Below are 12,991 nucleotides of genomic sequence, written 5' to 3' on the forward strand. Positions count from 1 at the left end.
CAATTTTATTCGGGATTTTGACTTCCAGTACCCCAATTTGGCTTCATGCCATCATCAATTAACTGACTAATTGGTTTGTGGGCAAAAATTTAATCTAATCTGTCAAATTTGTGTTCAGAAAATTTCATATTTAAAAATGGGACAGACTTTTGAAAATACAACTTTTCGTTTTCTTAAGCTTTCTGCTGTGGGCTTCCTCCGACCGATATCAAACTTCCAGCATCTTAATCGTGTCATATTCCATCTATAGTTGACTTACTAATTGGTTGCAGGTGAGAAATTGAGTAAAAACTGTAAAATTTCGGTCCTGGAAATTTCATCTTCAAAAACTGAAAATGGGACAGAGATTTGGAATATATGATTTTACAATTTTATACAGGATTTTGACTTCAAGTACCCCAATTTGGTTTCATACCATCATCAATTAACTGACTAATTGGTTTGTGGGCAAAAATGTCATCTAATCTGTCAAATTTGTGTTCAGAAAATTTCATATTTGAAAATGGGACAGACTTTTGAAAATACAACTTTTCGTAATCTTAAGCTTTCTGCTGTGGGCTTCCTCCGACCGATATCAAACTTCCAGCACCTCAATCGTGTCATATGCCATCTATAGTTGACTTACTAATTGGTTGCAGGTGAGAAATTCAGTAAAAACTGTAAAATTTCGGTCCTGGAAATTTCATCTTCAAAAACTGAAAATGGGACAGAGATTTGGAATATATGATTTTACAATTTTATTCGGGATTTTTACTTCCAGTACCCCAATTTGGCTTCATGCCATCATCAATTAACTGACTAATTGGTTTGTGGGCAAAAATTTAATCTAATCTGTCAAATTTGTGTTCAGAAAATTTCATATTTAAAAATGGGACAGACTTTTGAAAATACAACTTTTCGTTTTCTTAAGCTTTCTGCTGTGGGCTTCCTCCGACCGATATCAAATTTCCAGCATCTTAATCGTGTCATATTCCATCTATAGTTGACTTACTAATTGGTTGCAGGTGAGAAATTGAGTAAAAACTGTAAAATTTCGGTCCTGGTAATTTCATCTTCAAAAACTGAAAATGGGACAGAGATTTGGAATATATGATTTTACAATTTTATACAGGATTTTGACTTCAAGTACCCCAACTGACTAATTGGTTTGTGGGCAAAAATGTCATCTAATCTGTCAAATTTGTGTTCAGAAAATTTCATATTTGAAAATGGGACAGACTTTTGAAAATACAACTTTTCGTAATCTTAAGCTTTCTGCTGTGGGCTTCCTCCGACCGATATCAAACTTCCAGCACCTCAATCGTGTCATATGCCATCTATAGTTGACTTACTAATTGGTTGCAGGTGAGAAATTCAGTAAAAACTGTAAAATTTCGGTCCTGGAAATTTCACCTTCAAAAACTGAAAATGGGACAGAGATTTGGAATATATGATTTTAAAATTTTATACGGGATTTTGACTTCCAGTACCCCAATTTGGTTTCATACCATCATCAATTAACTGAATAATTGGTTTGTGGGCAAAAATGTCATCTAATCTGTCAAATTTGTGTTCAGAAAATTTCATATTTGAAAATGGGACAGACTTTTGAAAATACAACTTTTCGTTTTCTTAAGCTTTCTGCTGTGGGCTTCCTCCGACCGATATCAAACTTCCAGCACCTCAATCGTGTCATATGCCATCTATAGTTGACTTACTAATTGGTTGCAGGTAAGAAATTCAGTAAAAACTGTAATATTTCGGTCCTGGAAATTTCTTCTTCAAAAACTGAAAATGGGACAGAGATTTGGAATATATGATTTTACAATTTTATTCGGGATTTTGACTTCCAGTACCCCAATTTGGTTTCATAACATCATCAATTAACTGACTAATTGGTTTGTGGGCAAAAATGTCATCTAATCTGTCAAATTTGTGTTCAGAAAATTTCATATTTGAAAATGGGACAGACTTTTGAAAATACAACTTTTCGTAATCTTAAGCTTTCTGCTGTGGGCTTCCTCCGACCGATATCAAACTTCCAGCACCTCAATCGTGTCATATGCCATCTATAGTTGACTTACTAATTGGTTGCAGGTGAGAAATTCAGTAAAAACTGTAAAATTTCGGTCCTGGAAATTTCACCTTCAAAAACTGAAAATGGGACAGAGATTTGGAATATATGATTTTACAATTTTATACGGGATTTTGACTTCCAGTACCCCAATTTGGTTTCATACCATCATCAATTAACTGAATAATTGGTTTGTGGGCAAAAATGTCATCTAATCTGTCAAATTTGTGTTCAGAAAATTTCATATTTGAAAATGGGACAGACTTTTGAAAATACAACTTTTCGTTTTCTTAAGCTTTCTGCTGTGGGCTTCCTCCGACCGATATCAAACTTCCAGCACCTCAATCGTGTCATATGCCATCTATAGTTGACTTACTAATTGGTTGCAGGTAAGAAATTCAGTAAAAACTGTAATATTTCGGTCCTGGAAATTTCATCTTCAAAAACTGAAAATGGGACAGAGATTTGGAATATATGATTTTACAATTTTATTCGGGATTTTGACTTCCAGTACCCCAATTTGGTTTCATAACATCATCAATTAACTGACTAATTGGTTTGTGGGCAAAAATGTCATCTAATCTGTCAAATTTGTGTTAAGAAAATTTCATATTTGAAAATGGGACAGACTTTTGAAAATACAACTTTTCGTTTTCTTAAGCTTTCTGCTGTGGGCTTCCTCCGACCGATATCAAACTTCCAGCACCTCAATCGTGTCATATGCCATCTATAGTTGACTTACTAATTGGTTGCAGGTGAGAAATTCAGTAAAAACTGTAAAATTTCGGTCCTGGAAATTTCACCTTCAAAAACTGAAAATGGGACAGAGATTTGGAATATATGATTTTACAATTTTATACGGGATTTTGACTTCCAGTACCCCAATTTGGTTTCATACCATCATCAATTAACTGAATAATTGGTTTGTGGGCAAAAATGTCATCTAATCTGTCAAATTTGTGTTCAGAAAATGTCATATTTGAAAATGGGACAGACTTTTTAAAATACAACTTTTCGTTTTCTTAAGCTTTCTGCTGTGGGCTTCCTCCGACCGATATCAAACTTCCAGCACCTCAATCGTGTCATATGCCATCTATAGTTGACTTACTAATTGGTTGCAGGTAAGAAATTCAGTAAAAACTGTAAACTTTCGGTCCTGGAAATTTCATCTTCAAAAACTGAAAATGGGACAGAGATTTGGAATATATGATTTTACAATTTTATTCGGGATTTTGACTTCCAGTACCCCAATTTGGTTTCATAACATCATCAATTAACTGACTAATTGGTTTGTGGGCAAAAATGTCATGTAATCTGTCAAATTTGTGTTCAGAAAATTTCATATTTGAAAATGGGACAGACTTTTGAAAATACAACTTTTCGTTTTCTTAAGCTTTCTGCTGTGGGCTTCCTCCGACCGATATCAAACTTCCAGCACCTCAATCGTGTCATATGCCATCTATAGTTGACTTACTAATTGGTTGCAGGTGAGAAATTCAGTAAAAACTGTAAAATTTCGGTCCTGGAAATTTCACCTTCAAAAACTGAAAATGGGACAGAGATTTGGAATATATGATTTTACAATTTTATACGGGATTTTGACTTCCAGTACCCCAATTTGGTTTCATACCATCATCAATTAACTGAATAATTGGTTTGTGGGCAAAAATGTCATCTAATCTGTCAAATTTGTGTTCAGAAAATGTCATATTTGAAAATGGGACAGACTTTTTAAAATACAACTTTTCGTTTTCTTAAGCTTTCTGCTGTGGGCTTCCTCCGACCGATATCAAACTTCCAGCACCTCAATCGTGTCATATGCCATCTATAGTTGACTTACTAATTGGTTGCAGGTAAGAAATTCAGTAAAAACTGTAAACTTTCGGTCCTGGAAATTTCATCTTCAAAAACTGAAAATGGGACAGAGATTTGGAATATATGATTTTACAATTTTATTCGGGATTTTGACTTCCAGTACCCCAATTTGGTTTCATAACATCATCAATTAACTGACTAATTGGTTTGTGGGCAAAAATGTCATGTAATCTGTCAAATTTGTGTTCAGAAAATTTCATATTTGAAAATGGGACAGACTTTTGAAAATACAACTTTTCGTTTTCTTAAGCTTTCTGCTGTGGGCTTCCTCTGACCGATATCAAACTTCCAGCACCTCAATCGTGTCATATGCCATCTATAGTTGACTTACTAATTGGTTGCAGATGAGAAATTCAGTAAAAACTGTAAAATTTCGGTCCTGGAAATTTCATCTTCAAAAACTGAAAATGGGACAGAGATTTGGAATATATGATTTTACAATTTTATTCGGGATTTTGACTTCCAGTACCCCAATTTGGTTTCATAACATCATCAATTAACTGACTAATTGGTTTGTGGGCAAAAATGTCATCTAATCTGTCAAATTTGTGTTCAGAAAATTTCATATTTGAAAATGGGACAGACTTTTGAAAATACAACTTTTCGTTTTCTTAAGCTTTCTGCTGTGGGCTTCCTCCGACCGATATCAAACTTCCAGCACCTCAATCGTGTCATATGCCATCTATAGTTGACTTACTAATTGGTTGCAGGTGAGAAATTCAGTAAAAACTGTAAAATTTCGGTCCTGGAAATTTCACCTTCAAAAACTGAAAATGGGACAGAGATTTGGAATATATGATTTTACAATTTTATACGGGATTTTGACTTCCAGTACCCCAATTTGGTTTCATACCATCATCAATTAACTGAATAATTGGTTTGTGGGCAAAAATGTCATCTAATCTGTCAAATTTGTGTTCAGAAAATGTCATATTTGAAAATGGGACAGACTTTTTAAAATACAACTTTTCGTTTTCTTAAGCTTTCTGCTGTGGGCTTCCTCCGACCGATATCAAACTTCCAGCACCTCAATCGTGTCATATGCCATCTATAGTTGACTTACTAATTGGTTGCAGGTAAGAAATTCAGTAAAAACTGTAAACTTTCGGTCCTGGAAATTTCATCTTCAAAAACTGAAAATGGGACAGAGATTTGGAATATATGATTTTACAATTTTATTCGGGATTTTGACTTCCAGTACCCCAATTTGGTTTCATAACATCATCAATTAACTGACTAATTGGTTTGTGGGCAAAAATGTCATCTAATCTGTCAAATTTGTGTTCAGAAAATTTCATATTTGAAAATGGGACAGACTTTTGAAAATACAACTTTTCGTTTTCTTAAGCTTTCTGCTGTGGGCTTCCTCCGACCGATATCAAACTTCCAGCACCTCAATCGTGTCATATGCCATCTATAGTTGACTTACTAATTGGTTGCAGGTGAGAAATTCAGTAAAAACTGTAAAATTTCGGTCCTGGAAATTTCACCTTCAAAAACTGAAAATGGGACAGAGATTTGGAATATATGATTTTACAATTTTATACGGGATTTTGACTTCCAGTACCCCAATTTGGTTTCATACCATCATCAATTAACTGAATAATTGGTTTGTGGGCAAAAATGTCATCTAATCTGTCAAATTTGTGTTCAGAAAATGTCATATTTGAAAATGGGACAGACTTTTTAAAATACAACTTTTCGTTTTCTTAAGCTTTCTGCTGTGGGCTTCCTCCGACCGATATCAAACTTCCAGCACCTCAATCGTGTCATATGCCATCTATAGTTGACTTACTAATTGGTTGCAGGTAAGAAATTCAGTAAAAACTGTAAACTTTCGGTCCTGGAAATTTCATCTTCAAAAACTGAAAATGGGACAGAGATTTGGAATATATGATTTTACAATTTTATTCGGGATTTTGACTTCCAGTACCCCAATTTGGTTTCATAACATCATCAATTAACTGACTAATTGGTTTGTGGGCAAAAATGTCATGTAATCTGTCAAATTTGTGTTCAGAAAATTTCATATTTGAAAATGGGACAGACTTTTGAAAATACAACTTTTCGTTTTCTTAAGCTTTCTGCTGTGGGCTTCCTCTGACCGATATCAAACTTCCAGCACCTCAATCGTGTCATATGCCATCTATAGTTGACTTACTAATTGGTTGCAGATGAGAAATTCAGTAAAAACTGTAAAATTTCGGTCCTGGAAATTTCATCTTCAAAAACTGAAAATGGGACAGAGATTTGGAATATATGATTTTACAATTTTATACGGGATTTTGACTTCCAGTACCCCAATTTGGTTTCATACCATCATCAATTAACTGACTAATTGGTTTGTGGGCAAAAATGTCATCTAATCTGTCAAATTTGTGTTCAGAAAATTTCATATTTAAAAATGGGACAGACATTCGAAAATACAACTTTTCGTTTTCTTAAGCTTTCTGCTGTGGGCTTCCTCCGACCGATATCAAACTTCCAGCACCTCAATCGTGTCATATGCCATCTATAGTTGACTTACTAATTGGTTGCAGGTGAGAAATTCAGTAAAAACTGTAAACTTTTGGTCCTGGAAATTTCATCTTCAAAAACTGAAAATGAGGCAAAGATTGGGACAGTATGATTTTGCAGTTTTATTCGGGATTTTGACTTCCAGTACCTCAATTTGGTATCATAACATCAGCAATTAACTGATCAATTGGTTTCTTGGCAAAAAGTTCGTCCAATCTGTCAAATTTGTGTTCAGAAAATTTCATGTTTGAAAATGGGACAGACATTTGAAAATACAACTTCCAGCACCTCGATCGTGTCATATACCATTTACAGTTTAAACTGACTTATTGGTTACCGGAGAGAAATTCAATCTAAACTGTGAAATTTCATCTTCAAAATATGAAAATGGGACAGAGAAAAGGACAATACGATTTTTCCATTTTGTCCCCGATTTCGATTTCCAGTACCTCAATTTGGTCTCATACGCCTAAGATAATATTTAGCTATTCCATTATCTGTAAACTCTAACATTTTTTTGGTGATAACAAAGAAAAAGTCTGTATTCACCACTTTCGTCACAAAGCCAATATTATGTATTTTGTAAATATCTGAAATTTAATGTCATCACATAGTCAACATATCCAAACCTGTGTCTCACTCTCATTGCCTTAAATATATAATATAGTCAAAATATTTGTGGGTCATAGGACTTCACTGAATTTGTGGCGTCATAAAAATTGTATGTATGAAAAAACTTTCAAATTTCATTCAATCCATTATATAATAGGTATGCAATTATCACGAAGAATTCTTATAAAGATATATTAAATATCAGATATGGTCATATTAACGGTCCAACTCAAAGAATTTTACCACATTGGTACCGGTTACTTAAAAGTAGAAATTGCCACTTTTAGGAGCATATTTTTTCAATAACTCTGCCTAACAGCAGAAATGGCTCTCCTTTAATCTGATGACTTCAGATAACTGTATTTAATACAGTAGTATCCAGATCATATATATTAAACAATAAAATAACTGGTAAGTTTCACAAATAACACGAAATTGCGCACTCAGACAGACTACGAGTTCTGGTCGGCTCACTATCACAGCTCTACATCATCTGATACATTCTTAATGTCAGGGTCTATTTTAGCTCGCTTTGCAGCTGGTTGTGATTCGTCGTCAGGAACCTCTACTACTGCCTCCTCGTTATCAGATACATTTTGTTCTTCTCCATCTTCTCCTTCTTTATCGTCATCCTGAAATCAGCAATCCCTTTCAGCGCGTAGTTGACAATGTAAGATTAATTAATATGAGACACAGGAATAACCTGAATTAGATTTAAATATGATTTTACAAAGAGTTGACAAAAGCACATGAATATAAACTTGATAATCGCTTACCTCCTCCTCCTCCTCCTCCTCCTCCTCCTCCTCCTCGCTATCTAAATCATCGTCCTCTCCCTCATCTAACTCGAAGTCTTCATCTGAATCAGGCTCTGCAGTACCCTCCCTATTTCATTATTTAGGTTTATTGACCCAACATTCGGATAGGAGCAAAACAGGCAAAATTGTAAACAAAAATGATCGAGCGCGGGTAAAACTTGCGCGCTAAAATGGCGCGAAAATTAAAAAATCAATTTTGAGTAGACCTTTTCTAAAGTCACCAGAAGACGTTTCCCTGAAATGTGTATGCGATTTTGTATGCGATTTGCGCGCCGCACGTACGTTAAAATAATTATATTTGTAGAATTTATGACGGTAACCCTTCAAAAGTCAAAATAAACTGCTCGTATATTTATAGACACTATGATATGAATAACTAAATAACACCTTGAACCCAACTTGGAACCACATCCAAGGGCTGCACCGACCCCAGAAAAGCTATAATTCAAGTCAAAAATCTTTACTCGGCCCTGTATGTGATTTGTGTTCCGGGGTAGTGGACAGATGTTTTAGTGGTTGAATAGCTAGTACCTATCCCAAACCATCATAAAAACCAAGTTTTGTTCTCTCAACCCACTCAGGCCACTCCCAGGGGCCACACATAACCCAAAATAGCTGAAATCCAGGTCAAATCCCATACATAAAAATCAAGACTAAGAATCTTTACCCCCGTATGCGATTTATGTTCCGGGGTAGGTGGCCCATGTTTTAGTATAAACCACTCTCAAACCACTCAGGCCACTCCCAGGAGCCACGCCCATCCCAAAATAGCTGAAATCCAGCTGAAATCCCATACAAATTCAGACTGAGAATCTTTACCCCCGTATGCGATTTATGTTCCGGGGTAGGTGGCCCATGTTTTAGTATAAAAATGGGTACTGCCTATCCCAAACCATCATAAAAACGAAGTTTCAACCTCTCAAACCACTCAGGCCACTCCCAGGGGCCACGCCCATCACAAAATAGCTGAAATCCTGGTCAAATCCCATACAAATTCAGACTGAGAATCTTTACCCCCGTATGCGATTTATGTTCCGGGGTAGGTGGCCCATGTTCTAGTATAAAAATGGGTACAACCTATCCCAAACCATCATAAAAACCAAGTTTCGACCTCTCAAACCACTCAGGCCACTCCCAGGAGCCACGCCCATCCCAAAATAGCTGAAATCCAGCTGAAATCCTAACAAATTCAGACTGAGAATCTTTACCCCCGTATGCGATTTATGTTCCGGGGTAGGTGGCCCATGTTCTAGTATAAAAATGGGTACTGCCTATCCCAAACCATCATAAAAATCAAGTTTCGACCTCTCAACCCACTCAGGCCACTCCCAGGAGCCACGCCCATCCCAAAATTACTGAAATCCAGCTAAAATCCTGACTTTAAAATCTTTACCCCCGTATGCGATTTATGTTCCAGGGTAGGTGGCCCATGTTTTACTATAAAAATGGGTACTACCTATCCCAAACCATCATAAAAACCAAGTTTCGACCTCTCAAACCACTCAGGCCACTCCCAGGGGCCACGCCCATCACAAAATAGCTGAAATCCTGGTCAAATCCCATACAAATTCAGACTGAGAATCTTTACCCCCGTATGCGATTTATGTTCCGGGGTAGGTGGCCCATGTTTTAGAATAAAAATGGGTACTACCTATCCCAAACCATCATAAAGACTAAGTTTCGACCTCTCAAACCACTCAGGCCACTCCCAGGAGCCACGCCCATCCCAAAATAGCTGAAATCCAGCTGAAATCCTAAACAAATTCAGACTGAGAATCTTTACCCCCGTATGCGATTTATGTTCCGGGGTAGGTGGCTCATGTTCTAGTATAAAAATGGGTACTGCCTATCCCAAACCATCATAAAAATCAAGTTTCGACCTCTCAACCCACTCAGGCCACTCCCAGGAGCCACGCCCATCCCAAAATTACTGAAATCCAGCTAAAATCCTGACTTTAAAATCTTTACCCCCGTATGCAATTTATGTTCCGGGGTAGGTGGCCCATATTTTGGTATAAAAATGGGTACAACCTATCCCAAACCATCATAAAAACCAAGTTTCGACCTCTCAAACCACTCAGGCCACTCCCAGGAGCCACGCCCATCCCAAAATAGCTGAAATCTAGCTGAAATCCCATACAAATTCAGACTGAGAATCTTTACCCCCGTATGCGATTTATGTTCCGGGGTAGGTGGCCCATGTTTTAGTATAAAAATGGGTACTACCTATCCCAAACCATCATAAAAACCAAGTTTCGACCTCTCAGACCACTCAGGCCACTTCCAGGGGCCACGCCCATCCCAAAATAGCTGAAATCCAGCTGAAATCCTAAACAAATTCAGACTGAGAATCTTTACCCCCGTATGCGATTTATGTTCCGGGGTAGGTGGCCCATGTTTTAGAATAAAAATGGGTACTACCTATCCCAATGATATGATGGTTTGGGATAGGCAGTACCCATTTTTATACTAAAACATGGGCCACCTACCCCGGAACATAAATCGCATACGGGGGTAAAGATTTTCAATCTTGATTTTACCAGGATTTCAGCTATTTTGGGATGGGCGTGGCCCCTGGGAGTGGCCTGAGTGGGTTGGGAGGTCGAAACTTGATTTTTATGATGGTTTGGGATAGGCAGTACCCATTTTATACTAAAACATGGGCCACCTACCCCGGAACATAAATCGCATACGGGGGTAAAGATTCTCAGTCTGGATTTGTATGGGATTTGACCTGGATTTCAGCTATTTTGGGATGGGCGTGGCCCCTGGGAGTGGCCTGAGTGGTTTGAGAGGTCGAAACTTGGTTTTTATGATGGTTTGGGATAGTCAGTACCCATTTTTATACTAAAACATGGCCCACCTACCCCGGAACATAAATCGCATACGGGGGTAAAGATTCTCAGTCTGGATTTGTATGGGATTTGACCTGGATTTCAGCTATTTTGGGATGGGCGTGGCCCCTGGGAGTGGCCTGAGTGGTTTGAGAGGTCGAAACTTGGTTTTTATGATGGTTTGGGATAGGCAGTACCCATTTTTATACTAAAACATGGGCCACCTACCCCGGAACATAAATCGCATACGGGGGGTAAAGATTTTCAATCTTGATTTTACCAGGATTTCAGCTATTTTGGGATGGGCGTGGCCCCTGGGAGTGGCCTGAGTGGGTTGGGAGGTCGAAACTTGATTTTTATGATGGTTTGGGACAGGTACTAACTATTTAAAACCCTAAACCTGTTCCAAATACCCCGGAACACAAATCGCATACAGGGGTGAAATCGCATACAAATCGCATACACAAATCAAGGAAACGTGCTCTCAAAGTCACGATATTGCCACGATATTGTCACAATATTGTCCACACCAGGAGATGTTTCCCCAAAATGTAAAGCAATGGTTTACTAAAATAATGCTTAATTTCATACAAAAATAGTCCTCAAAAGGGAATGCAACGCAATTTGTCCTTTACAATTATCCTTTAACAGGTCAGAAAAAATAATGTTATTATCTTTTCTTTTATTTTTGCTACAATCACGCCACAACATTTGTAAAAACATAACCTAACATTGTTAAGACCTTATTAATTATTTGAAGAAATTTAAATGTGTTAAGTAAAGTTTTAATACCTGTCAATTCCATCAAGGAAGGTAAGTTGTGGAATCGCTGAAAATACTTTATCTCGATATTTTTCAACTTCAGCAATCGGACATTCGATCAAATCCAAACTTGACAGATTACTCAGCAATTTCTGAAAGATTTTATTACATTAAATTGTACAACCAATTTTATAAAATGGATAGCTCTGAATCACAACTCAAACAAAGGTAACCGAGATAAAACACCACCAGCATTTGTTAAAAAGTTAACCCTAGTAGCAGTGTAAAGATAAACAAACCAGTGGTTCCAGCGTAGCAACATCTTTAATCCTATTATTACAGATTCTTGAGGGAGGTGAGGTTTGGGCAACTCTTCAAATACTCCAGATCCCCCGACAACTTATTATCACTAACCTCCAACTGTAATATCAGTGAGATATATCAAACTGGTACTTTCAGAGACAACAATAAAATAACAGTTAGCACACCGGTGTCCGGGCAATATTTTATTATTTGGCGATTTCAACATAGGTAGGTTAGATCTCCAAAGTTAATTCCAGGTTAACTATTTTAGCACTGTCAATGTTTATTGTTGGCTTAATTAACTCACTATGGTCGTATAACATATAATATTCTGCGTTCTAATTTCTATTATAATTAAACGTTCCCCTACTACCTACCGATCTTAGTTTGGGGTAAGCAGGGAATCCTTTAAGAGAAGTGAGACCTATGTTGATCATGCTGAGAACCTCTAACTCCTCGTATTTATCTGTTAGTCCTGTTAGCGTGCTGGCTCTACAGTTATCTAGAAACAACTCCTTTACCTGCAGAGTATTATCTGTTAGTCCTGTTAGCGTGCTGGCTCTACAGTTATCTAGAAACAACTCCTTTACCTGCAGAGTATTATCTGTTAGTCCTGTTAGCGTGCTGGCTCTACAGTTATCTAGAAACAGCTCCTTTACCTGCAGAGTATTATCTGTTAGTCCTGTTAGCGTGCTGGCTCTACAGTTATCTAGAAACAACTCCTTTACCTGCAGAGTATTATCTGTTAGTCCTGTTAGCGTGCTGGCTCTACAGTTATCTAGAAACAACTCCTTTACCTGCAGAGTATTATCTGTTAGTCCTGTTAGCGTGCTGGCTCTACAGTTATCTAGAAACAACTCCTTTACCTGCAGAGTATTATCTGTTAGTCCTGTTAGCGTGCTGGCTCTACAGTATCTAGAAACAGCTCCTTTACCTGCAGAGTATTATCTGTTAGTCCTGTTAGCGTGCTGGCCTCTACAGTTGTCTAGAAACAGCTCCTTTACCTGCAGAGTATTATCTGTTAGTCCTGTTAGCGTGCTGGCTCTACAGTTATCTAGAAACAACTCCTTTACTGCAGGAGTATTATCTGTTAGTCCTGTTAGCGTGCTGGCTCTACAGTTATCTAGAAACAGCTCCTTTACCTGCAGAGTATTATCTGTTAGTCCTGTTAGCGTGCTGGCTCTACAGTTATCTAGAAAAAAGCTCCTTTTTCCCTG

The 12,991-nt window shown here is 37.4% G+C and overlaps 1 protein-coding gene across 1 annotated transcript; it reads right to left on the reverse strand.

Moving 5' to 3' along the window:
* Positions 1-7,111: 7,111 nt before the first annotated feature.
* On the reverse strand, positions 7,112-12,387 carry LOC134811366 (acidic leucine-rich nuclear phosphoprotein 32 family member A-like; the record flags this gene model as incomplete). Its single annotated transcript, XM_063818159.1, is given in 6 exon segments — positions 7,112-7,689; positions 7,834-7,942; positions 11,502-11,623; positions 11,771-11,818; positions 11,820-11,891; positions 12,152-12,387. Coding segments are annotated over 6 exon segments (743 nt in total), but the record flags the coding sequence as incomplete, so codon positions are not given.
* Between the last annotated feature and the right edge of the window lie 604 nt (positions 12,388-12,991).

The sequence above is a fragment of the Bolinopsis microptera genome, chromosome 2 (genome assembly GCF_026151205.1).
Source record: "Bolinopsis microptera isolate Bmic1 chromosome 2, MBARI_Bmic_1.0, whole genome shotgun sequence".
Lineage (NCBI taxonomy): Eukaryota > Metazoa > Ctenophora > Tentaculata > Lobata > Bolinopsidae > Bolinopsis > Bolinopsis microptera.